Source organism: Condylura cristata, unplaced genomic scaffold (genome assembly GCF_000260355.1).
Source record: "Condylura cristata isolate star-nosed mole 26May11 unplaced genomic scaffold, ConCri1.0 scaffold00017, whole genome shotgun sequence".
In the NCBI taxonomy this organism is placed as follows: Eukaryota; Metazoa; Chordata; class Mammalia; order Eulipotyphla; family Talpidae; genus Condylura; species Condylura cristata.
In genome coordinates, this window is record NW_004567118.1 from 34,537,617 (window position 1) to 34,563,681 (window position 26,065).

A 26,065-nucleotide genomic window follows, 5' to 3' on the forward strand; every position below is an offset into this window, starting at 1 on the left:
ACTATGGACACACACAAAAAGGTTCAATAATGGATTTATTTACAAGGAGAAAGGTAAAAGAACAACCCAAGGAAAGAGGGAGAGAAATACAAGTTAAACTAGAATGTCCTGCCAGTTCTGCTGACTTGGACTCCACCGTACACTGAAAACTGATTGAGAGCCAAACGACCAGCCGCGAACCACCAGGCTAAGAGTCCCCAGAGCCCCCATGTCCGGTTTTATCCTAACCTGGCTGCTCAGCTCCGCCCTCAGGCCCCAGTGTGCTTCTCCTCCGTATTGATGGAATTGTGTGCTTCTCCTCCGTATAGTTGCAATATCTGGCATGGGGGGAGAGCCCATGCAACCTGTATCTGTTACAGAGCTAGTCAGTGTAGGAAAAGGCTCCCACAGGATGCTAAGGAATTTAGATTTTGTCCTTTAGGAAGGAGGTAGCTGGGAAGATCCTAGATGGACAAATGAATCACATCTTCCAGGAATGTCTGGAGGAATCTGGGTCCTTCTTATCAGACAACAGCATCATCACCTGAGGGGAGTTAGAAATACCAAATCACAGGCCTTCCCCAGATCTCTGAATTTTCAGTCTCGCCAGGTCATTCACAATCTGCTCTGGTCTAGGGCAGGCCCTAAATTATGGTGGGGCAGAGAGAGGATTACTGGTTTGATCTCTCCAATATCTGTCTCTGATTGCTCCCTGCCCTCCTTGTGCCTGCCTGCTCTACTTTTTTTTTTTTTAAGATTTATTTATTTATGGATACAAGAGCTGGGAGCAGGCCAGAGGTGTGGGGGATGAGAGGATTCACCAGAGACAGAGTGGGGAGTAGGACACGCAGATCGACAGGAACAGCGGGTGAGATAGGAGAGGTCTGCTGTGCCATGTGGGTCGGCTCCTTAGCTGGGGATCGAATACAGGCTGCAATGGCTGCAGATAACTTCACAGTGCTGAGCTATAACCTGCTGTGCCACCAGCGAAGCCCCATTGTACTTCTTCCTCACATTCTCTCTGCTCTCTGATTCTCTAGGGGGCCTGTGCTAGAGTAACAGACCTCAGGCCCCAGCACATTCCCTTCTTCATGACTCCTCAGTCAACCACCAAGCATTGCCCAAGCTTCCACATGCTTAGGCAGAGTTAAGAGGCTGTAGTTAACAGTCACTCCCCAAACTGTGAAAAGCTTTTTAACACAGACAGAGGTCAGGACCCCACCCCCAGGTTCTCATTCAAAGGTCCTGCCATCCCTCACTTCTGTTAAAGAACACAGGCTGGAGTATCCACACAGATCTGTTGAGAGCCCAAGTTAGCCTTTTTTAGGCTGTGTGACCTTAGGAAAGCAGCTTAACCTCTCTAGAATCTTTAAAAAAAGTTTCCTCATCCATAAAACAGGATAAAAATAATTGGGACCTGGGAGGAGGGAGGGGAGCGATTAAATGGAACATTGTTTGTAAGGTGCTTAAGGGCAGTGTCTGGCACCCTATAAATGGTAGCCTTTGTTAGTCTCCTCTTCTGCCTCTAAGCAGTTTAGAGTCTGGCAGAGAAGAACTAACAACAGACAAGAAACACTAAATAGATAAATGCTATAAAACAACAGTTGAGAAAGTGCTCAATGATGTGGCCAGGGTGCTACAATCAGGCATGGAGACTTCCCGGAGGCGGAGGGGGAGGTAGCAGAGCTGAGGAGGAGACGTGGAGCTGGAGGGAGTCTGGAGCTGGAGGGAGTCCGGGCTAACAGGCTGGCTGTAGGGTGGTGAGAGGCCTCTGCCTGGGGCAGAAGGAGCGTGTTGGGATGTTGGGGAACAAGGGGGTAGGGTATGATCTGCAGGGCAGTTTGGATTGAACGTGATAGGAAAAACAATGCCCCACTGAGGGTTTTCAACTAAGAACAGGCAGACTGAAGTGGGTTCACTGTAGCCACAGTGAACTGGAAAGGACACAGTGACTCAGGTCAGATAAAGGGCTAGAAGATGCCACCACAGGGTCCCGGGAACAGAGAAAGCTCTTCTGGTGTCAAATACACACCCCACCTCCTTTCCAGGGAGCAGGAGGCAGAACCAGCTCTTGCTTTTGGAATCTAAAGGTTCAATACCTGAAGATGGCTCACAGGACCCACTGACCGGACCAGATGAGCACCATGCAAACCTTCCAAGGGGAGAATGTTTAGCAGGAGCTGCCATGGTTTCTGTAAAATATTTGTCAGCTTAAATCAAGGGAAAGTGGCCCTTCCACTCTGCTGGGTGGCACACCAGCTGGTCTCTCATTAACCCTCTCAAAGATGCACTAGAAAATTAACAGCTAAGGAGTTCTGCTCCATTAACACAGACGGTGGCCTTAGGGGGGTGGGGGTGGAGAGAATATGGGTTTTGTCTAGACAGAAGCACTCATAAAAGACAGATGACTGAGCTTCTGTCACTCAGGAAGGGGGTGGGCAGAAGAGCCCTTATGTGTCCCCCGTGGCAGTGTACCCCTTAAAGTCACCAGTCAAAACCAATCTCAGTGGTCACTGCCTTTCCTCATCCTTAGAACGAGGGTGACAACGTGTCACAGGTTTACTGTGAGGATAAAATGAGTTCTCATAAAATGAGAACACTACAAGTCTGGTGCCCACTAGGGGTCCAATCAATTACTCCATTATTTTTATTTTTATTGGGAAATGAGCTCTAAAGAGAAATGTGTCATGGGTCGCTAACCAGATGGCCCAAATCCAGAGTTACAGATGTGTCTGAATTGGTTTGGGTCCACAGCCAGCCAGAGAACAGAAGACCCTGGAGTCCTGCTACCCAGACTGTGGACCCTAGAAGAGCAGCAGCAGCTGCCACGCCACCATGAGCTTGTGAGTATGAGGAACTCTGACCCCATCCCAGATCTCCTGAAAGAGAACTGCGTCTTAACAAGATCCCCAGGTATGTCCAGGGCACGAGAGTGAGAGACACTGCCCTAATATATTTGGTCTTAAAAAAAAAAATTATCTCGGCCCTCCCTGGTGGTGCAGCGGGTTAAAGCACAGCACTGGGAAGCTTGAACCAGTTTCGCATGAGTTCGATCCCCGCCTGCCCCTGGGAGATGACCACATGGTGCGGCAGACCTCTCCTGACCTGTCTGCTGCTCTCCTCAGCAGTGTACTTCATCAATCTGCCTGTTCTGCTCCCCACGCTGTTCCTGGTGAATCCTCTCACCCTCCGCATGTCTGGCCTGTACCCCAGTTCTGTATGAATAAATAAATAAATCTTTAAAAAAAATTATCTCTGCTATTCTCACCCAAGAAAATATGGGGCCAGGCATGCTGGATAGGTGGAAGTAGAGGACGCCAATGAAGATCGCCCCTTTGACTAGCATCTGCCAGCCTGCCATGCTGCACTAAAGCGCACTCACTCACAAGCTGAGAAAACTGCCTTTCTTGATTCTTTTCAGTCTTTCCTGGTACTGAAGAAGACTCCATTTGGTACTGGAATATCCTTAACATCCCACTGTCCTCTCTGAACCTCCCTTTAAACCAAGAAGCAGGAGACTCAGGCCTGGATCCTTCCATGTGCAACAGTGTGGAACTAGATATATAACATTGTATAGTTTCTAGTGCATTTATTTGTAAGGTAACTTATGATTGATTGCAAGTGAAACAGTTCTCCATTAGTTCCCTTTCAAGATAATTTATACTTAAACAATGAATCAAATTGAAGAAAAACATTAAGTCCACGACAATAGAAGTATGTGAATCTGCCAAAAATCCCAACAGGGATTTTATATAAGTGTATGAAGTTCGGTAAATTAGGGTTCCTTACAGTTCAGAAATGACCTCTGAGCTCATCCTGGCCACCGTGTCTCACATTGCAGGTCAGGAAATCAATGCAGAGGTTATGCCCAGTACTTATGGGGTTTGTTTTTAAGGAATGGAATAGAAGGGCATAGAAATATGAATTTTTACCACATTGTAAATGTGACAGAAAGGGTGAGTACTACTCCATTAAACTTTTGTTTCAGTTTGTGGGCATATGTAAAAGCCACACATTATTTATGGATTGTTGACCAGAGTTATCTAGTCCAATCTCCCCGTGGTGAGGAGTTGACTTCCTTGGCCAGGCCACCCAGAAGCCAGCGTCCCTTATGCTACACCTACCTGCAGTAGGCACTACCGCTGTGGCTGCCTCTGGCAGCTGTACTGAGGCACTGCTTCTACCTGCACAGACTGTGGAGTAAAAACTTATTTTTTGGGAGGTTCAGGATCCCCATGACCAGGGTCTGCTCTCCCGGCCCTCTCAACTCTGTCTTAGCGCCCTGTATCACTGTGTCACTCTTCCCAGAGTGATGTCTCTTCCTGGAAAGGCAGTGACGGGCAAAGGGCAGGAGGCTGGGGGAATAGGCAGAAGGGCAGGAGAAAGCTCTGGGAGGGGAAGGAGACAGAGGCGCCAGGAATGGCTCTGGTCTGGCTGTGTCTGGAGCTACAGGGAAGATGGGTACACTGGGCAGCTTCAAGGTTGGGGGAGGGAGGGGAACAGGAGCAACTAGCTACAACTGAAATTCCATATTTACCTCCCTACAAAAAGATGAGCACATGACGGGAGTTCATGGGTCCCTACTCCCAACCAAGCAGGGGTTCTGAAAAATGCCTGCTGGTTGAGTGAAAGAGAAGGAAGCTGCCAGTGAAATTTGAGGAGCCAAAGGAAAGGAAGAGGATGGGGCTATGTCGTGCCCCCCCCCCCCCACCCAACACACACACACTTTTACCTTCCTGCTTTGGTTCTTAGCTGGGCCAGGCTTTTGTTCCCGTCCCCTATATATCCAAAACATTCACCATAGCAACCCTTTGGGCCACATGCCCTTCAGCCTCATTTTGACTTTTCCGGCCCCAAAGCAGTCTGTGGACGTGTAAGACCCTGGGCACAGGCTTCCCCCAGAGGAGTGACCACTCACCATGGACTCTCTGGATTCAGGGCCTTTGTGGGCATGGGGCTGGGGCTGGAAGTCTTCCCCAAAGCCACCCCATCATTAACATGCTGCGCATGGGTGAGTTCAAACTCAGAGGCCGGATCTGCAGCCCAACTGGCCCTGGGCCTCAGAAAAGGACCTTGGTGTTCAGTGGCCTGATTTATGGCCGAGGGCTCTCTTTATTTTCCTTTGGAAATTATGGAGGTGAATTTTAAAAAGCCTGAGAGCAGGGCCAGCGGGCATGAACTCTGCCAAATCCTCTCTTCCTTCTGTCCCCACTTCCTTGCCCCTGGTCCTGCTCTGCTCTAGAAACTGGGCCCCATCCCTACCCCCAGAGTCTCCTTCTCTCCCTGCTCTTTCCTTGTGGTTAACACTCAGAGCCTCTTGCCAGTAACCCCAGGGACAGGTAATGCTGGGAAATGGACTCCAATTGCCCATGGGGAGCTCTCCTTGGGATCACCCCTTAAGCAGAGCACCTCTGCTGGGACAGGACACCCGGAGGCAGAGTGCCCTGAATATCATGGGGGAGCCCAGACACTTCACAACTGTCATTCTAGCTGAAGAGAGGAACCTATGTGAGTATCAGATCAGTCAACCTATGTGAAACACCACCTGCCAGAGGCCTTCACTGGCACCACTGTGAAAGGCAAAGAAGTGTGGGAGAAAGCAGGTTAAAGAAGGGCCAGACCTGGGCTTCATTCTGGGCTTGTGCTCTAACCCCAGGACTTGTAATGAATTACTTAACTTCCTTGAGCCCCAGTTTCTTCCCTGTGAAATAGAGATGGTCAATTCTGCCTCAAAAGTTAGTCTGTTGAGGATCTGTGATGATATATGGGAAGTGTCTAGGACAGTGTTGACACACATAGGTACTCGCAGGGATTGGGCAAAATTGTTATTGCTGTTGGGAGCCCAGTGAGCAATATGCAACATGGGGCGATCTGAAGCCTGATTCCAGCCCACACTGGAGAACTCTCAGGGCATCAATTTCCTCCCCTATAAACAGGGATGATAACAGCATATGGGGGTGTTAAGATAACATAAGGAAAATACCTGGCACAACATTTGGCAAAATGTCTGGTTAAATACTATGTTTTCCTCCATTCTTCCCAGACCAAAGGGAAAAATCTAATTTCTATGAACCCAACAGAACTTAAGAGCTTTCTTTCCACAGGAGCCAGTAGTTTTGAGGGACCCAAGGATGATGTTTCTACACATGCAGAACACAGACACTTCCCAAAGGGGTCCAATTGCACACTTGAGGGACCCATTGCACACATAACACATAGCCACCCTGACCCCAACTTCTCAGAAAGGTAACTTTCTCATGAAACTACCTTGATGGGGGAAATTCACTCTGAAAATAGCCCGCAGGCTAGTGGAACATAACATGCAGCTGAACAGGGTGACCACAAGTGAGGAAATCAATTTTGCTATGGGGCGTATATGTTCCCCAGCTAGAGAAATAACTTAATTACACAACAGCTTTAGACTCCACCATCTTGATCCATTAAACTCTTGCTGCCGTTAACCAGGAAGCAATGCCCAGGAGGACAGGGTTAGCCCAGCACACTAATAGGATCAGTCCTTCAATCTCATGAAGGCAATTATGGTCACAGCCTTTCCCAACAGCCCTAAATAAACCCACAGGTCCCTAGTCATGTATGGGACTTTTCTAGGTACCACTGGCTCTACCAACATCCTAAGGCGGCCAATGGCCACAAGTGCTCCAAGTGACAAGGACACTGAGCTCTATTGGACTGGTCCAGCAGAGGCCTCCCAGCCACCCAACCCTGCTCATCTTAGACAAAACCCCTGACCACATCTGCCTGTGGTCAGGGGAGACATGAATGCATCAGAGGTGGGCCCTCTCTGGTGGTGCAATGGGTTAGAGCACAACACTGTGAGGCTGGCCACAGCTGCTTCAGCATGAGTTCAATCCCTGGCCAGGGAGCTGACCCACATGGCCCAGCAGACCTCTCTCTTCTCACCCACTGCTCCCTTCAGCAGTGAACTTTGTACACTGTGGGGAGCCTGTTCTGCTCCCCGGGAAGCCTGTTCTGCTCCCCACTCTGGCTCTGGTGAATCCTCTCATCGCCTCTGCACCTCTGGCCTGTACCCCAGTTCTGTATGCAAAAACAAGTAAATTTTAAAAAGAAAGAAAGAAAGCATCAGAGGTAAGAATGGAGAGAAAAGGGGAATGGCACCCGCCTGCTAGTTCCCCACTGAGCCCACTCCATCCGGCCCCATGTTCTGAAGACCACACTCATGCTCGCCTATCATTCTGGTGTGGGATGGGGAGGAAGGGCAGGAAGAGAGGTATAAAGCACAAAGTGGAAAACTGAGTAAGAGACCCAAGCAAGGTCTGACTCTAGAGATAGAGCACTGCTTTGCCAAATGCCTTGGGCAAGGAATAGAATTATCATCCATCCCCAGTGCCAGAGGTGGGGTGTGGCCTATACTCTGCCTGTTGCAAGGAAAGCCTGCAGGCCTCACCTACTGGAATTAGGGGCAAGTGCCAAGACCCCTCAGAAAGAGTGTGGTGGAAGCTCCAAGGCCCATGGATCATCTCAGTCTACCACAGCCAGGGATCTGGCAGAGGCAAAAGATGGGGTGGATGTGGAACTTCACACACTTGAAGTCGTGTGCTCCTGGTTTGCGCCCAAAGTGCTCAAGCAAAGTCAAACAGCTGCAGCACCAACACCAGCAGTGAAATCTTCCAATCACCACACAATCCAAGCCCTAGCAATGTGTGGGACTCCGTGGGGGTCTCCAACTCCACTACAAGTTACTACAATTACCAAATCCACACAGCTGGGAACTTGGGAATGAGCCAGCTATTGAGTTTCTGGGATTTCTGGTGGAGTAAGGAGTTAAAGGAGCCAAGCTTCTCTCTCACTCTAACTTAGATGAACAAAAATTACCACAGGTTTATTATACATGAAGCACTACTAAAATCCCCATCAAATACTTTGTTCCTGCCGGTCTGCTCCCACCTTCCCAGTCCCCTCCAAACTCTGCTGCCAGCCTTCCAGGGATCCCTGTTGCACTATGATGAGCTGGACAGCTGAGCAGTTCAATAGCACTCCTCGTCTTTAAAGCACTTTATAAGCATTAATTAATCCATAGGATATCCACAAGAGACATCACAGCCTCACTTTACAGAGGAGTGTGCACAAAGAAGGTACCAGAATCGCCCTAGGAAACAGACCATATCTCAGAGAACAGCCAGCATGTTCCCACCTCCCACCAGAATGAGGCAAAATGGATTTTTCTCCAATCCTCTATCTTCTATTAGCCTCACAGTATCTTCCAGCTAATTCTCCATGTCATTTCTTCCTTTTTCCCAAAGAACTACAATCACCACAACAAAACATCCATATGAGCAGCATTTAATTCTTTTGCAGCCCCACCTCTGAGACTCCAGCCACCATGACAACTATGGGCTAGATGAATGGGGCCGTGAGGGGCTGGGAAAGCATCCTGCGTAGGTATTCACTCCCAGATGAGGGATAGCTGGAATCAAACCCAGTCTCTCAGACACTGGTATGGTCCTCAGCGTGGCTAATATAGAATAAGATGATAGGAAACAGGCAGGTTCATGATCACCTGGAGATGGATTTATATCCCCACAGCCCCTGATGTTTTCCTGGTTCATGGTGAAGACATGAATCTATGAGGGGTATGAAGAGGCTGAAATAAACCTTGGAAATATTTCTTGGATAAGAGAAGTAAGCACCAAAAGGCAGATTTTATAATAACAGATGATTATGTTCTGCTTTCTATGAGATTCAAGCAACCGTAGGCTTTTGCTTGGCTCAGTGAGGTACGTGTTTCAGGGCCAGAGCTGAATTGCTTAGAACAAAAAAAGACACTGAAAATGTGTTTGAAGAGACCTTAAACGTAGCCCTCACAGCTGCCTTTTACTTAAGTCCTGAATGTATACTTAAAAACTCCATTTGAAGAAGTGGCAACTAATTAGCCTGCTGATATTTTGAGGGCACAATTTGGATCTTTTCGGGGAACAGCCTTTACTTATAATGACATACAAAGTTCAAGAACACCTCCCTACTTGGGGGTTAGTCCACAATACTTAATTTAATCCAACCTATTCCTATGGTATAGAAGAAAACAAACAAGCAATGTGTTTAGTGGAAAGCGTGGTGAGAGAAAGGTGGATAGAGAAGATAAAATGAAGAACAGCCCCCACAGAATCACACCAGCTCCAGGGAAGAATCTAGGCAAGGCAGGATGGGTAAAACCAAGATTAGTACATTCAGAAAGGAGAATGAGTGGAACAGAGAGAGGATGTAGGATGGTTTGCCACCCTCATTCGCCCTCCTGTGGGCCAGGGGCAAAGACCCTGCTCCAGTCAGTGCCAAATCACACTGCCATCCACAAGTCAACCCATCTCCTCCAGGAGTCAGACAAATCACTATCAACTTCAGGATTCCTACAGCTGGGGAGAGGGGAGTCTTGCTACCCACCTCTTGACAAATGGCTCAACCTGCAGTAGAAGTGGGCACACTCCTCCTAGCTCAGATGCTGAAACCAGAAAGGATGAGCTGACAATCCCAAAGGCTAGAAGCTTGTGGACAGGGGCTGGGTGGCAGTCTGACTCCTTAGGGGAGGAGAATCACCCACCTCAGTGAGCCCAGACAGAGCCTCAATTATTCCTTCTCTAGGATCAGCCAGCCCTCGGTTTCTGCAAGAAATACAAGAACAGGTGGGGGACAGAGTTATTGAGGCCACTTACCCTAAAGGAATATTTGGGGGAGAGCTCTGTGATAGATGACCAAAGAGATATCCTCTCTTCTGTGACATTCTAAGTACCTCAATAAGCTCACATATATCCAGGTAAAACTTTAACTCTTCCTTAGTGTTCTAGGATATGATCTGAATCCCAGCTTATCACTTACTAGTTATGTGACCCTGGGTAATGATTTGAACTTATGGAACCTCTCTTTCTATAAAGTGGGAGGTAAGACTATCTATCTTGCAGAGCTGTGAAATGTGGAGAGAATGAATGGAAAATGCCTGCATCTTTATGAGATCCTATTATCATTATTACCAGGATCTGCTTAGGAGAAGCATCTCTCCCTGCGTGACATACACCTTTAAGAAATGGACTTTGCCACGCTGTACTCAGGGTACATCCCCTTTACAATTCCTGGTGGATCTGGCTTTGTAAAGATTTGCCACCCCAGGATTGTGAGTCTTGTAAGCAAACAGCTTCCTGAGAGGCAGAGGAACTTCCTCTGGGAGCCACAAAACCATGCTGCCAGGCAAATGACAGCCCGGGTATTTGTTTTAATTTAGGCTCTTGTCAAGAGGAAACTTCATGGCTAACAGCCCAAACATGACTGCACAGCACCTCCCCAGGAAGCCTCATTCTCTCAAATAAGCTGTTTTGAAGAGGGAGGCAGGGATGCCTCATATTACTGCCAAGTCAGAGCCCCCATCCCAGGGCTCTATCCAGGCTGCCCCAGGAGCCCAGAGGCCAGAGCAGCAGCATGACTGACTGCTCATATCGCAGCCTGCCTGAGTTAGGGCTGGCTAGCAAGCACCCCCTAAGAGGCCTCCTTTCTCCAGTTCTGCCTTCCTCTGATGAGAAATTTGCAAGACAATCTTAGGCAATTTTGTGTTTCTGTTCCAGTGTACAGTGGGAGACTTAGGAAAATCTGGAAATGATCAGGTAGGGGACTCTTCTTCAGGGCAGCATTCTGTGCTTTAAGAAATAGGGTAACTGGTACTGGATTTTGCAAAGAGCCGTAAATATGTAGGAACCTAAGTGGCATGTGAATATGAGGCACTGTTATGACTGTACTTGCAGGAGCACAGCGAGGAGAGGTCATTAATCCTTCCTTTGGGTCAGGGGCAGATCTGTAGCAGGGCTCTGAACAGATGTGTGCCCCCATTCATACAGACACACGTGCACACGCACGCCACATAGCCTGGGCTCTGACCTTCACCCAATGATGCTGGCCTCAGCCTGGAAAGGAGCAGATGGAGTGGCTGGGCTTGGCGCAGGACCTACACCCAGGGGATCCAGCTTTGCCCCTTTGATGTTGAAAAACCAAAGCAGAATGCACTATCACAAGGAGAGCTAATGGGGGAGGGATAAAAGAAAAAAGAATGAAGTGGGAAGAAGGAGAACAAGAGTGAGAAGAGGGTACAGGGAATTATGGGGACCTAAATAATGGGGACTCAAAGGCTGGAATACTAAGGAGTACTGAGAAGCCTCCAGAATAATACCTTGGGGTTCAGACATCATTCTTGTCCACTCTCCCCCTACCTATATAACTATTATCAAGGAATTTGATCCTTAAAAATGTCCTGGCCCTGGGCCCTCCCTGGTGGCCAACACTTTAAGGGCTAGCACTTTGCAAGTTAGCAGCAGCCACTTCAGTGCTGGATCCCCAGCCTTGGAGGTGACCCCACATGGCGTGGCAGACCCCACCTGTTTCACCCGCTGCTCCCCTCAGCAGTATTTCCCCTCAGCAGTGTGTTTCAACAATCTGCCTGTTCTGCTCTCACTCTGTCTCTGGGGGTCTTCTCACCACCCCTGCACCTCTGGCCTGTACTTCAGTTCTTTATGCATAACTAAATAAATCTTTAAAAAAAAAAAGGTAAAAAGAACCTTGTTTAAAAATAAAAAAGGCCTGGCCCCATGGCAATGCAGTGTTAGGAATCAGAAGGTGCCTTCCCCCAGACCCTACCCTCTACCTCCCCCAAACCCTGCCTCAGCACTCTGGGCTAGAAGACACAGCAGGAGAGATTGAAGGATCTCCCTAAATTTAGTGATCAAGAAGGGTAGAAAAAATTCACTATCTTCTTCAGGGGTGAGCAAGACCTTCTTCCTACTGGAGGAAGGTGTCTCCAGATAAGGGTGGGGGAGATGTGGAGTGTTCCAGTCACCTAAGCTAGGTGGGAGTAGGGGGTAACGGAAGGAGCTCACAGCTTAGCTCAAGCTTTCAGAACCAACCAGTGATGAGTTACACATTCCCAGCGGCAGCGCACGAGCAATCACATGATCCCGGCAGATTTGGGAGCGAGGGGGTGGAGAAGCCGATAAGATTTTTTTTTTCTTTTTTGGGGGGATGTGAAGATGGGGGGGGTGATGAGACTGGCAGGAAAGACTGCTGAGCCGGGGGGTTTCAACTCCTTCATGCAAATGGCCCCCAAGGAGATTTGCACCTCCAGACTCTCTTCCCACCCGACACCCAACCCCACCCGAATATACAACGGCCTCAGGATGTCCCTGAGGTGGCAAACTCGGGCACCAAGGACTTTCCCAAAATGGCCTTTCTGCTTCAGCTGGACAGAAGGAGCAGCCAGTCCGGAGCGGAGGCAGCATCCTACAAGGGTTCTCCTCTCTTCCAGAGGGTTGGGGAGTACTCGGTTACACAACAGGTGGGAGAGGGTGACACAGCTCTCCTGGCCAGGCAGGTCCAGTGCCCACACCCCATCCGCCTGAAGTCTGCTCTGGGGACCGTACGTGCGGCGACTGCCCGGAGCCCCTCGCCACTCCCCCGCCTCCCGGCCCGCAGGGCTGGGCACTTGGCCCCGGTGCCCGCAGCCCGCAGCCCGCACCCCGCTCCCAGACAAGCTCTGCATTTCGCGCCCCGGGGCCGTCGGGGCGCCGCGCGGGGCGCCGGCACCCGTTCCCGCCCGGCTCCCCCGGCCCGAGCGCACACGTACTGCTGTAGAGCGTGTCGATCCAGGAGAGGCGCGGCAGGCCCCGATGGCTGAGCGGCTCCATGCCCGCGGCTCCGCGCGGCGGCGGCGGCGGCGCCTCGGTCAGATGGGAAACCCGACCCTCATCGCACAACAAAGGAGGGAGTGCGCGGGCGGCGGGCGGGCGGGCCGGCGGGGAGCCGGGAGGGGCGGCCAGCCCCGGAGGTCGAAGTTGCCCCGCGAGGGGTGGAGGCGGGGGGAAGCCGGGAAACAGGTAGCTGGGAGGAGCGAACCCGAGCTGCAGAGAGGGCAGGGAAGGGCGAGCGAGGGCAGGCGGGCACCCCCGGGAGCCCTTCCGGCCACTGTGGCCGCCGCGAGCCCGGCTGAGGATCCTGGAGCCGCGGCCCCGCAGCCCGCCCGCCAACTAACAACTTCCCGGGGGCTGAGTTGCGCCCAGGGGCGGGGGCAGGGGGCGGGGACCGCGACCAATCGGCGTGAGGCTCTGGTGCCCTCTCCCTCCCCGCCGCAGCACGCCTCCAGGCCCGGGTGGGGGCTGTCCAGGTCCCCACCGACGCCCAGGCGAGAGGGGCTCCAGCCAGTAACAGCGAAGGGGTCCCGCCGGGGTCTCACGGCTGCGGCGCAGACCCAGGCCCCTCTTCGTCCCTAGCAGAGCTCAGCAGAATTCTGGCAGACTAGGTACTGTGGGAGACTTACGGGCCCGCCGGGGTGACATCACCTGCCACCCCAGGATCTCCAAGCGCAATTTCAGGGGCCGGTGCGGCTTGCAGGCCCCTCCCCTAGCCTCGCCTGGGGTGGTGAGGGGCGGGCGGCGCTGACAGGGTTAAAGTCCAGAGCGCCCAAAGCAAGACTTGTCTTCCCTTATTAGCCCCTTTTCTATTTAAAAATCCTTGACCTAAGAAAGAGTTGGGCAATCCCTACACTGCAGGGGGCGGCGACTCGAGAAAGGTTGGGGGTTGAAGTCGTTTAGGGGCTGAAGTCGTCTTGGGGCTGTAGCGGAAGAAAATCTTAGATACGCCCCGTTGGGGCGGGCAGACCAGCTGGGGTACACATCTTTTTCACGGGTGATGCTAGCTCAGCCCAGGAGGCATACCGTGTAAAATAATCGCAGGCTGATAGGAGTCTGAGGTCAAGATGCCTCAGAGAACATAGTCTTTAGAAACCAAAATTATTCTAAGACTCCCTCCACCCCCAAAGATCAGTGAAGAGGCTGGAGGTATTACGCCTGTCCCCTGGGAGCTGGCTTTAGGGAACCCAAGGCAATTTTGCAAAATTTGGTCCTCAAGGTGCCAAAGGACTCTGGAGAAGAGGGGCGGATTGTCACCTAGGGTGGTCCAGGCTGAAGGCCTCGCCCACCTGAGCAGTGGGCTGACCATTGAAACCTGCTTGGGGCATTTATGCTGGTATTACCTCAGAGAGTGACCTTTGTGGTAATGGAGCAGACTCACCACATCCAAACCCCTCCCCCTGCCCCCAGCCCCAAGCTGATTAAGGTCAAATTCTTCTAGGGACCCAGCCCAACCTACAGGTCTATAAGGTGAAGCTTATGGATCAGGTGAACCCTGGCCTTTGTGGCAGGCTATGTTGTCAGCATCCAGGTAGCATTTAAGGGAAGAGGGGTCTTTATCATTCCAAACAAACACAGGTCTAGTTCTTAAAGGGAGAAGCAGCCCATCATCCATGATGCTGAGAGGAAGCCTGTACCCAGCTGTCTGGGAAGCCTCCAGAGCTGCCCATGGGGAGATGGTGACCACCAGTTCACAGCAGGTCAGGAGAGCCCCCAGGAGGTGCAGGGGAAGACATTCTGGGGTAAGGAAAGCATCCACAAGTTGCCTGCAAAAGGCATGGTTTTCAGTCACGAGGTCACATTAGCCCCTTCCCAAGTTGGCTGGCTCTCCCCCACCCCAGCTCTTCTGGCTCAGGCTCTGCTGTGTCTCTTGCAGCCCCTCCCTGCTCAGCTGTCACCCTCCCACAGTCCCTGACTTGCACACAAGACTGGGAGGGCCAAGCAGGCACCTGGAGTTTAGCAGGGAGGGGGGTGCATCTCCCATGAGATGCTCCCGAAATAGAGGCTTGAGCTGGGATGGGAGAGGGAGCAAACAGTCTCCGGGAGGAGGGAGGACAGTGAGAGCAGAGGAGGAGAATAGGGTCCACGGTTTCTCTTCTTTCCACATGGAGCTCTGAAGGCACAGAACCCAGAAGAAAGGCAGAAACAGGAGTGTAGTACTGCCCTGTCCCCCCCATCACCACTACCAAACGCCTGGGCCCTCTCTGCACACTGCAGGGATTTTTCGGAAGGCCCCATCCGGGCACTGACTCTGAGGAGGCCATGGATGTGTTTCTGCGTGAGTCACATACATTTGCATACATTTCACATTTTTATCTACAAAGGCTTACACAAGCTATTTTCAGCATTTTTCAAGTTAAAATGTTAGTTGCTTTCCTTAGCATTGCTGTACTTTGCTTCTTCTACACTCTGTCCAATCCTGTCCTGAACCTCCCACTCCAGAAGATAATATAGGGTAGAAGGAGAGAGGAATAGGAGGCAATAAAGAGAAACATTTTACTAACCAGCAGCAGATGCTGACTGTGTGTCTGGCTTGGATGTTAGTGCTTTGTTTGTAAGAATCATCTCACTGTGGTCTCAATTCTCTGTTTTCCAGATGAGCCAGATGAGAAAAATAATGTACTCAGTAGTTAGGTAATCCACCTGGACAGTGAATGGGAGCTGGGACTTGAACCTGCACAGTCTGCTCATGCCCTTACATGCCATTCATGCTGCTTCTGCTGTTACCAGACTGGTGAAAGCTAGGTGGCAAGAGTCCCTAGAAATCTTTGCTGCTCCATGGATTAGAAAGCACCTTCAGAATCAGTCCGGTCCTCTTCCATCTCCACACACCTGTCTCAGACATGTGTCCAGGGAAAGGACAGTCACTTCAAGATTCCCTTTATACCTTTACTGGATAGCTGCCGGGAGATGTTAACAGCACATGGCCTGACTTAACCTGGACAATAGAGACAAGTTTGTGACTACAAGGGTGATTTGAGACTGGAACAGAAGTCTTCAGATTGCTGCCACTGAGGGTGGGAGAGTTTGGACGAGACCCAATACCATATCTCAGGAAGGATGAGGTTAAAAAGTAATTCTCATGTGCATTTTGCCGAAGATGAAGTGCCATGCCAGCAACCCCAGTCTGTCAGAGCAGGCATTCCTGCAGACAGACCACCTCCATTCAGCTAAGTGTTGAATCTGCCCTTGCAGATTCAACACTTAGGCACCCGTCACACAGCATCTGCCAGCCCACACTAACTATTGCCTGTCCAGTTTTGTGGGGGTCACTCTTCACCTTCCACAGCCTTCCCTCTGACTGTGCACGGAGGCTGCCCTCAGCTCCCAAACCCTTGCCTACCCATCTGCTCCTGCCTTACCACTAACTTAAGCACTGGTTGCATAGCCTAAAACACCTGACTGAAGATGAGGGGCTGAGTGGGAAGGGGAGATAGTCCATCAGGAAGATCAGAAGCCTTCCCTTAACTCCTAGGGGTGTCCACTCATTGCCTCTCCAACAATCAACTGCTGTTTCCACAGTCACTGGGTCAGGATGGAAAAAGGGTGACTGCTTAGACAACCCCGCTGGGCTTCTCCACTTTCCTTCCCTCCTCACTGTTAGCAACCCATGTCCACTGCACATAACAGGAAGGCCCCCGGAGTCCTTGCTTCCTTGGTCATGCCGAGGCCACAGCTGGTGAGAAGCTGTCCATTCGCTCTCCCTGTGTGGGTGCCAGGCTGGGAGCACCACTGTGCAGAGGCAGTATGGAGTAAACACCTACACATTTAAATTAAAAAAAAAAAAAAAAAACAGACTGTGGTAGCTGAAAAGCTAAGTTCTTGCACCCTCCTGGCAGATCAGTTCCTTGAAAACCAGCACTCGGCTGGTAGGTGAGCAATTCTAAGGTAGACCTCTGGAGAGGTCACAACCACAGTGTGCTTCCACATCTGTTTCCTGCCCCAAATCCAACAACTGGCATTCAGCAGTACACGCTGAGTGAGTGAAATGAATGACAACTAATATTTATTGAGTGCTTCTCAAGTGGCTGCTTTGCCTGTGGCACACAGATGACCTCACTTAATCCTCATACTCAGCTCACCAGACAGGCACAACTAGGCTCAGTCCACAGAAGCAGAGAAGCCAAGCCACTGGCCAGCTTGCAGGGGGTGATGCCTAGACACGGATTGAGATGCTGAGTACAGAATCTACACATATAATCTCCGATTTGGGCTGTAATGACTGAACAAATGAATACACAGTCAAGTTAAATGAGGAGAAAAGAAATCGGAGCCATGTGAGGAGTGCAAGGGCAGTGTAATTCCAGAAACCCCCAGGGCCACCAATGATTAAACAAAAACAGAACTGTTTCCCAAAGAAAACCGCATCCACTACAACAAAGCAGATGACCCTGGAGACAAGCTGGATGAAATCAATCCGGTGACAGACTCCTGAACGCCAGTGCCCACCAAGCCCCACTGCTTCTATGACTTGGGCCAGTCTCCAGCCCCAGGTGGGCGCCCAGGTGGATCAACCCTCATGGACTACAAACTTTGTCGCCTCCCACACCCTGAGGTAGCCTGTTTCCTGCCCTTTACTTCATTTCCTTTTCCTTAGTATAGCAAAGTGATACATACTGTTCTAAGATTTACCCTCAGTACTTGGGGCTGGAAAGAAGAAAATTCCTCCAAACCCACAGGGTCACCTCTGTGGTAGAAGCCTTGACCTGTCCTTGCCCCTCTTCCTACCTGGCTCTTCACAGCCTCCTTGCTTTTTAAGTAGTGAGTTCTACACTCTGCACAGATAAACACAAAGTCCCCCCAACCAATTATTCATTTCTCTACTGAAGTTTTATGTGAGCTTGAGTCACAGGGGAGAGCTGCAATCCTGGCATCCGCCCATTGTTGCCTCCCTTGACACTGTGACCAGGAAAAAGCTCCGTTACACCCAGGTCCCTGTCACCATGAAGCTCCCCACACATTTCCCAGGGGTGTGCTGAAACCCCATTCCCAAAGCCATGGGGTTTGTCTAGCATCCCGGCAGGAGCAGCCGCCTTAATTATCCTAAGCAAGCTGTAATTTCAGGACGGTTGCATGCCAATTCCCAACTAGCAAAACTCTCATCTGCTCTGGCCCAGACACCACCAGGGGTCAAGAGGAGAGGCTTCCTCCAGTGTTCAGCAGTAGGACTGGGGTGGAGGGGCAGTTAACAGAAGAACCTGGCGTCCACGCCTGATTTACTTACCACAGCATCCCCATCAGCATTTGGAAAGAGATCAGCAGAAAAGACGTAAAGATTCTCTAAGTCCCAAAAACCCAGGAACAAAATTCAATGGCTCCTGTCCTGTCAGCTCACAGGGAAGCAGGAGCACCATCTGGGTCAGCTCTCACAGTCTGGCCCTCGGCTTCCTGTGCTCACCATTCCCCGAAGCTGACGTTCCGTGTGCTTCTTGCTCTTTCAGTCAGAGCTCTGCAGATAAATTCCAGACCTGTGTGGTTCTGCCAGAGCCCTTATGCCAACTTCCAGGGCTGGCCCCATCCCTATCAAGTCCAGGGGCGGCTGTCAAGGAGATGGACTTGAAGAGGTGGCTGCTCAACACGCAGGGCAGCAACAACAGAAGAATATCAGAGGCTAGACCGTGGTTCTTGTCATCAGTGGAGTCTTGCTTCAGGGTCACCGTTAAGTTTGCTGTGTCTCTTTAAGGACCAGGCCTCTTTAAAGGCAAGTTTCCTCTGCAGTCACTCTGGCCACCGATGGTCCTGCGGCAGAGTAGGTGCTCCCCAGCGCCACCTGGTGGCCTGACAGAGCAGCACCCCAAGGCAGGCCTGCCACCCTGGCCAGGTTGCAGCCTGACTCCTCAGGGATGCAGTTATCATGCTATCAAGGCTAGAGAAGTTAGGAGGAACTCCACTTGGGGTCAGGAGACAGAAGACGCCCCCATAAGTGACCTGGAAAGAATAACCATCTCACTAGATAAGTTTCCCTAAAATATCCTGAAATGAGTAGATACTCCCATCTCCCTGTTTGTCAGCTGTAGGAACTGAGAAAAAACAAAGCACAGTTGCACAAAACTTGAACCTGAAAATACTGACACAGTAGTTCTCCATTGGGGGAGGGGTAGTTGGTGTTGTCTCACCAGGATGTATTTGAAAACGTAGCTGCATTTTAAAGTCAGAAATGTTTAAGTGTCCTGAAATATGAGGACTATTTCAAAGAATGTCTGTCCTCAAATGTCAATAGTGTTGCCATTACAACTTGGTTCGTTGCAAGATCATACCCCTGTCCTTCTTGTCTTCCTCACTCTGCTTGGGTGTCTTCCCACATTTCACCTTTTTAACCTGAGAGGTCATTAGGCCACCTTCACAAGAAATGCTGTGACTCCTTCTCAGAAGCGGGGCTCATATCTGCAGTTGACTTTATGGGGCAGTCAGACCTTGAGAGGGAGAGGCAGGCAAGGGGCAGCCCAACTCAACCTTGCTGTTAGGAACCAACAGATATCTCTGCAAAGGTATCTGCAAGTGGGGCCCTGCAACGTGTTAAAACACAGCACAGCCCTCCCTGGTGGTGCAGCAGGTTGAAGCCAGTACTGCAAAGCAGGCTGCAGCTGCTTCAGTGCAAGTTCCATCCCGGCCAGGGAGGTGATCCACATGGTGCTGCAGACCTCTCCTGCCTCCTTTGCTGCACCCCTCAGCAGTGTATTTCAGTCAATTTGCCAATTCTGCTCCCTACTCTGTCTCTGGTGGATCCTCTCACACCACCCCCCAACACCTGTGACTTATACCCCAGTTCTTGTATGCATAAGTAAATGAATCTTAAAAAAAAAAAAAAGATATCTGGGCCCTCCCTAGTGGCGCAGCAGGTTAAAGCACAGGAGTAAGAAGCTAAAGCCACTTCAGAGCTCGAACCCTGCTGGCCTGGGAGGTGATACACATGGCGAGGCAGACCTCTCCTGACCCGCCCGCTGCTCCCCTCAGCAGTGTACTTCGTCTATCTGCCTGTTCTGCTCCCCGCTCTGTCTCTGGTGAATCCTCTCGCTGCCCCTGCACCTCTGGCCTATACCCCAGTTCTGTATGCATACATAAATAAATCTTAAAAAGATATCTGCAAGTAGACCAACCACACCCTGCCCCCAAAGGATTGTCCTGCCTTCCTTCCCACAACATGACTCAGCCTCGCCTGCTCTGTCCCCAAACTGTCCCAACACGTGCACCTTTTTTACATAAGGCACTTGAAACCTTATGACTCCTCATATCCCCTTCCCCTTCCCCTTGCACCCTGTATAGGGCTGGGCAGCTCACTGTCATGAAGATGGTCCCATGCCAGGGTCTGACATAAAATCATGTGACATGTATTCTAAAGAAGGGAAAATGGGAAAGAATGGTACGTTGGCTGTGTGGGCAGTGAAAAGCTGCACAGTGGTCATGTCAGAACTGGGTCTGTTGGATTCAGTGGCCCCAGTCCCCCGAGGGTGACATCATAACTATCATGTCAAGTGGAAGAAGTTTCCCAGCATCCACAGCAGCACAGAGCACTTTCTAAAGCAAATCTGCATGTCATTCCTTTCTTACTCAGGCCCATTGATGGCTTCACGTTGTTGCTGTCAGAATAAAGACCTTCATCCTTCTGTGGCACACAAGGCCCATTGGCCTGGCTCAAGCACTTCCTATCCTTCCTCTCCCCTGGCCCAGGGTCCTCCTTGCTCTTGCTCTCTTTTTTTTTTTTTTTTAAAGATTTATTTATTTATACATATAAGAACTGGGGTATAGGCCAGAGGTATGGGGGTGAGAGGATTAAAAAAAGACAGAGTGGGGAGCAGAACAGGCAGATGTACTGAAATACACTGCTGAAGGAGCAGCGGGTGGGTCAGAAGAGGTCTGCTGTTACATGTGGATCATCCCCCTGGCCAGGGATGGAACTTAAGCTGCTATGGCTGCAGCTAACTTCACAGTGCTACTCTTTAACCCATTGTTAAAGAGGGCCTCTCTGGCTTTTTAAAGAACTTTTGCACAGAATGATATCTTTAGGGAAAATCCCCAATATCCACACTGCAGGGACATTCCCCAACCCATTCTTCTGATCTTAACTTAAATACCACTTTTTCTAGGATGTTTTCCGGAACCACCTGACCAGGGAGGCCTGCATTTCAGAGGACCCCTGTTCCCGTAAGTCATGCAGGGCCTGTCTTTCCTACTGGGCTAAGAGTTCTAACAGGGTAGGGACTATCTCTCTTATTTATCTTTTACTCCAACACTATAACCCCAACACCTTGAAATAGTAATTTCAATGAGTGAATGAGTAAATGAATGAATGGGCAGATGTCACTGGCTACAGAAACCTGGAATGAGGGAGTGAAGATGTACCCAGCTGGAATGTCTGGGTTGGCTGGAATGTCATGTGGAGAATGATCAGACTTTCCAGAAAGACTCAGGAAAAACATTAGGAATTTAGAATCAGATTTGGAGCAGGAGAACTGCTGCTCCAATTAATTCTCTAACTGCTCACATGAAATCTCAACTAAAAACTCCCCAGTGCATAAGGCTCCAGTTCTGAGCAGCGGACATTTGATGCTGCACTCTTTTCTACCCAATCAAACTGTAACAAGGAAATGGAATAGAAACCCAGAAATGGTTCAGCCCAGTTAGAGAACTTTGATCTCAATTCTGAGTCTTACTCTAGGCCTGTCCCAAATTTGCAAATAAATTTGTTTTTAGAGGAAGGAGGCAAGCTATAGTTCTCCCCTGGGTAAAAAATATCTAGGTGTAGCAATCCCACTCCTAGGTATCTACCCAAAAGACACAAAAACACTGATTCAAAAAGACACCTGCACCCCCATGTTTATCACTGCTTTATTTATAATTGGAAAGACATGGGAATAACCCAAACTCCCAAAAATAGATGACTGGATTTAAAAGATGTGGTACATATACATAATGGAATAATATTCAACAATCAAAAATATAAACACATGCCTTTTCCAGCAACATCGATGGAGCTGGAAAAGATCATATTTAGTGAAATAGGCCAGAAAGAAAAGGAAAAATACCAAATGGTTTCTCTCATAGCAGGAGTATAAAGGACCAGTGGAGAAAATAATAATAAACAACTATATGCCAGAGACATTTTACAAGACTGAAGTAGGGAATGGGATCAAAAATGGTGGGGCGGGGGAGACATGCACTGGACTATGTTGATGGCACATGGGTGATTTTTGATGGGAAGCCCACGGGATAGAAAAAGGCACAAAATGATGTAAAAAGAAGCTATTATATTATTTTTAAACAGTGTCTGGGTGTATGCCTGCCCTGTCTGGCCGCTTGTGTCTGGGGCGGCTATTGGGAGTCGGAGAAAGAGGATGGTAGTTTCTAGCAGCAAAGCTGAACTTCCCTGTCTCGGTGTGTTGTGGGCTGTAGCTGTCACTAACTGGTTCCCAATAACAACTCTGATGTGCCTCCAATCTCAGTGATGGGAGAAGAGGATGGAAACGGATTTTACTCTTCCTGACTCCTCCCCTGGCATGACCTAGCTCAAGAGGATCTGAAGACTGCCCAACAGAGAGACAGACAGACAGACAGACACATGGGGGTTGGGGGCTGGGCAGACCTGTAGCTGTTGCTTGCTATGAACCATGGTGACAACTGGGCAGGCCTGAGAGCCCTGGACAACAAGCAATAGACCTGCCCAGACTGCTGAGCACCTATAAGCAAGGAAAAAGATTCCTTTTCATGTCCCCTTCACTGAAGTAAACAGATGGATAAAAAAACCAATCTTTAGTCAACATCTAGTTTGTTGGACGTTGGTTCTGTGATGGTCCAGAAAACCACCCTCAGCCACTAGGGTCAGTAATCCAGACAGCTGTCCTCTAAGCTACCTGCCAGCTTCCTACCTGCTCCTAGTAGGATGCTCTGGCATAGTTAAAACTCTCAGGGTTGTTCTGGCCCCTCGTGGGAGAGTCTGTCAATGAAGAGCAGAAGAATAATAATAATTACAGTGACAAGATTTACACTGCTTCCTGGATAAGGACTGATTTTGAGGAATCCACATGTGTTAAATCATTAGATTATCACAGTAGCCCCCCATCTGCTTCAGAATCCACATCTTTGCCCCTCAACACCCCACTGCTTCTCTCCAACACTAAAACACTAAACTGAACAAGCCCAGGTCCTGCCTCTGCCACTAAGTCTCTGTGCAACTTTGAGGAACTCCTTTTCCTCTCTGGACCTTGGATACCCTACACTGACTTAAAGAGATGAAGGTCTCCCCATTTAAGATTCCTTGAGAGATGGAACATGGTGAAATACTGAAAAGGGAGCAGGAAGACTATGTCACTTTGTAGTTGCTCCAACTTTCAGGAAGTTCATTGGGATTTGAGAGTTAGAAAAGATGTTCATTAGCTCATCTGAAGAGTCCCAGAGCCCTTTATAAAATAATGTTGCTGAGCTGTTCATTCTTTTGATAATAGACTTGGGACACGCCCAGGAATCACCAAGAGGCTGGTCAGTGCCTAGTGGATGCAGACAGTGGCCTGGACAGTCTGTCACCGAGGGAGACCACCCACTTTGAACTGAGTCGAGGATTACTGTTCCTTGTAGAAAGTGCCCCTGAACTAGGGCTGGAGGACAATCAATATTTCACAGCAAAATGCTGGGATAAAAGGCAGCACATTCTTGGGGCTGGGGAGGAATCATAATTGCACAGTGGCAAAAAATGGGGATGAAAAAGGAAACTACAGTGAGTAACTAGACAAATTTCTTTTGGGAAGTGGAGGAGAGCATAGTCTGCAGCCACTAAAACGTGTGGAACACAGCAGTATTTGCTGATTTTCTCAGCCCAGTCTCTCTCTCTCTAGAAGCTTTTCTGGGACGCCTCCTCCCCTTCCCGCCCCTCCCCCAAACTCACAGAGATTCAAGATCCACCCCACCCCCCACCCTGTGAATTGTGGGCAGAGGCACTCGGTCTGTCCTTCCTTTAAGCCACCTGGCTGATGGCATTTTGTGATAGCAACCTGAGCTGAGACACCCACCACACAACTGTCCGCTTCCACCCCCCACCACACTGCAGGGAGCACACTGGCAGACCAGGCTCTGCCCTGGCAAGGGAGCACAGTGCCAAGGTGCCAGGCAACATTGGTAGCTGACGCTAACATGAACTCATCAGCAGAGCTCTTAAAGCCACTCTTCAGGGGTGGCCAGGCAAAGGAGACAAACACTGAACTTCCTCCCTCTTTCTTCTCAGCTGAAGTCTGACGAGGTCTTGGGCCCCTGGACTCTCAGGGCCTGTACCTGGAGGTGTCCCCAGTGCTAAGGGTGTTTTCCAATGCTGCAGGAGTTATCTAGTCATTGGGTATGTCTCTCATAAAAGCAGCCCCTCCATCCATATCCCCTACCATGCCTGGTACAAGTTCTGCCAAGCAGTACAAGGAGCATTTGAAGGCTTCTCAAAGGTTTGCAGGAGAAAATTGGGGTATCAGTTCTATATCCTACTTCCTCCAGATGTTCATGTATTTACTGCTATGGCCCTAAAAATGGGGCCAGTACACTCAAAACTTTCTCAAAAATTCTCTGTGCTTCGAATGACTATTGAGCTACAGGCCCTGGGGACAGATTAACACCACACAGCTTGTTTGAGATTCACTTTCTTAAGGAAGGACCCTGTACTTCTGAGAAGTCTTCCCACAGAACCTCAAAGGGCAAAGGCACTGGAGAATTTCAATTCCCCTACAATGCCACCTTGATAGCTGTAGGGCTATCTAATCTCTGAGGCATCTCTCCCACATAGGCAGGCCCCCCGCCCCTTCCTGGCCCAATCTCCATGCTTTCAAACTTCTGTCCCCTACCCACTCCTTCAGGGTGAGCCCCAAGCCCAATTTCTTGTGTGACAGGTCACAGACAGGAAGACACTGTCCCTCTGCTTCCTGACAGCTGTGAAGTCTCAAGCTCTAGAGACATGGGTGAAACTAGTTCCTCACCTTAACCCCCTCACAGCCCAAAGTCTTCTAGACAATGCATTGCCCTCCTTGAGTAAGCGGGTCCTTATATGCGCATTCGGTTATTTCCCAGACTCCTATTTCTATCTAACCATGCAAATTTCTTTCCTCTGGGAAGCCACATGCATGTCACATGCGGGAAGCCACAGTTCACCAGGAGAGGGGGGAGAGTCCTGAGAAGAGTTCCCTTTCCTAAACCTGAGAGTCTTGGGTGGGGAGTGCCATGGGGAAGACCAAGGCTGGCCCAAGTGAGAACATGACTTGATTTTCTGTTCACGAGCCCCCATTGCAAGTGACGCTGTTCCTGGGCTTTGTGCCCAGCATCCCGAAGCAGGAGACAGCAACCACTCCATACAGCTGGGAAGAACAGGGGGCCTCCTCTCACCAGCTAGCTGGACCTGGCTCCAGAGCTGCTCTGCTCTGGGATCCTTGGCTCTTGGGACAGTTGCAGCCCCTGCTGACTACTGACTACTGATCAAAACCATGCTAGAGGAGGCTGAGACCAGAACCTTTGCTGCTGCTGCACCTGGCTGATCTGAACCTCTTCTTGGGGGTGTGGGGGGTGGTTAGTTGTATGCCCATAAGAGCTGAGCTGTTTTTTCTTGAGGTAAAAGGGCTGTTTCTGTAAGAGTCTATTTGCCTCCCACCACAGCTAGCCACAGATGAGGAAGCAGCCTCAGAGAAGCTCTGCCCCCCTGGGCTTCTGGCTCCCTGCTGTCCTCTCAGGGACCACACTTGGACCTGCACACGCAAGCAGGCCACATTTCCCCTCAGGCCTACAAGGAACCTTGACTTCCTACAAAGACCACTAACCCCAACACTAGTACGCGTGGGCACAGCTACCTAACAAAGCACTTCTGCTGATTTCTAATGTGGCTTTCATATCTGAAAAGGAAGAGGTTCTGTCTCGCTGTGGAGACACCAACAGACACCGTGACTGGGACACCAACAGAAGCTGACTTCCCATCTGGCCTGAGTGATTCTGCAAGCAAAGATGTCTGGTTCCAAGGACAAGGCACCCTTTTCCACGCAGACCCTCCTTCTGAGAGAGCTGGTGACAGCGTGGAAGCTTCACCCAGGGGTGGGCAGGGTCATAGATACCTTGTTCTAGAAAAAAATTCTCTCCAGCGCTGCAGGTGGGAGAAACGTGAACTGTACCAAGGTCCTTCTGGGAAAAACACCCAGGTTGTTGGCTCAGACCCACACTGTATTAATGCCCTGCCACTTGCCCCTTTGTGTGCCTTTCACGTATCATCAAAAGATGCATGGGAGGTGTAGTTAATGGCTGTTTTTTTTTAACTATAAGTTTAATTTTATTGTTGGAAAAGTAAGAGTCACCATAAAATTTTTTTAGATGATAAAAGAATACAAAATGTTCTCTACAAATGTACACATTTTCCATTATGCATATAATGGAGTCTTTGCATAGTT

The 26,065-nt window shown here is 49.9% G+C and overlaps 1 protein-coding gene across 3 annotated transcripts in view; it reads right to left on the reverse strand.

Annotated features, from left to right (window-relative positions):
- ABR (active BCR-related) overlaps window positions 1–26,065 on the reverse strand; it is a 173,049-nt gene that overhangs the window by 118,028 nt on the left and 28,956 nt on the right. The window contains exon 1 of one of the 3 annotated variants that reach the window (XM_012726279.1): window positions 17,896–18,292. The exons of 1 other annotated variant lie outside the window; for it this stretch is intronic. Coding sequence is in view for 1 of the 2 variants with exons in the window: in XM_004684813.2 (XP_004684870.1) it covers window positions 12,611–12,671 (61 nt within the window). In the remaining variant the exon portion in view is untranslated. Of the gene's footprint in view, window positions 1–12,610; window positions 12,747–17,895; window positions 18,293–26,065 lie in introns of those variants that run through there. One more of the 3 variants, XM_004684813.2, reaches the window with a different exon arrangement.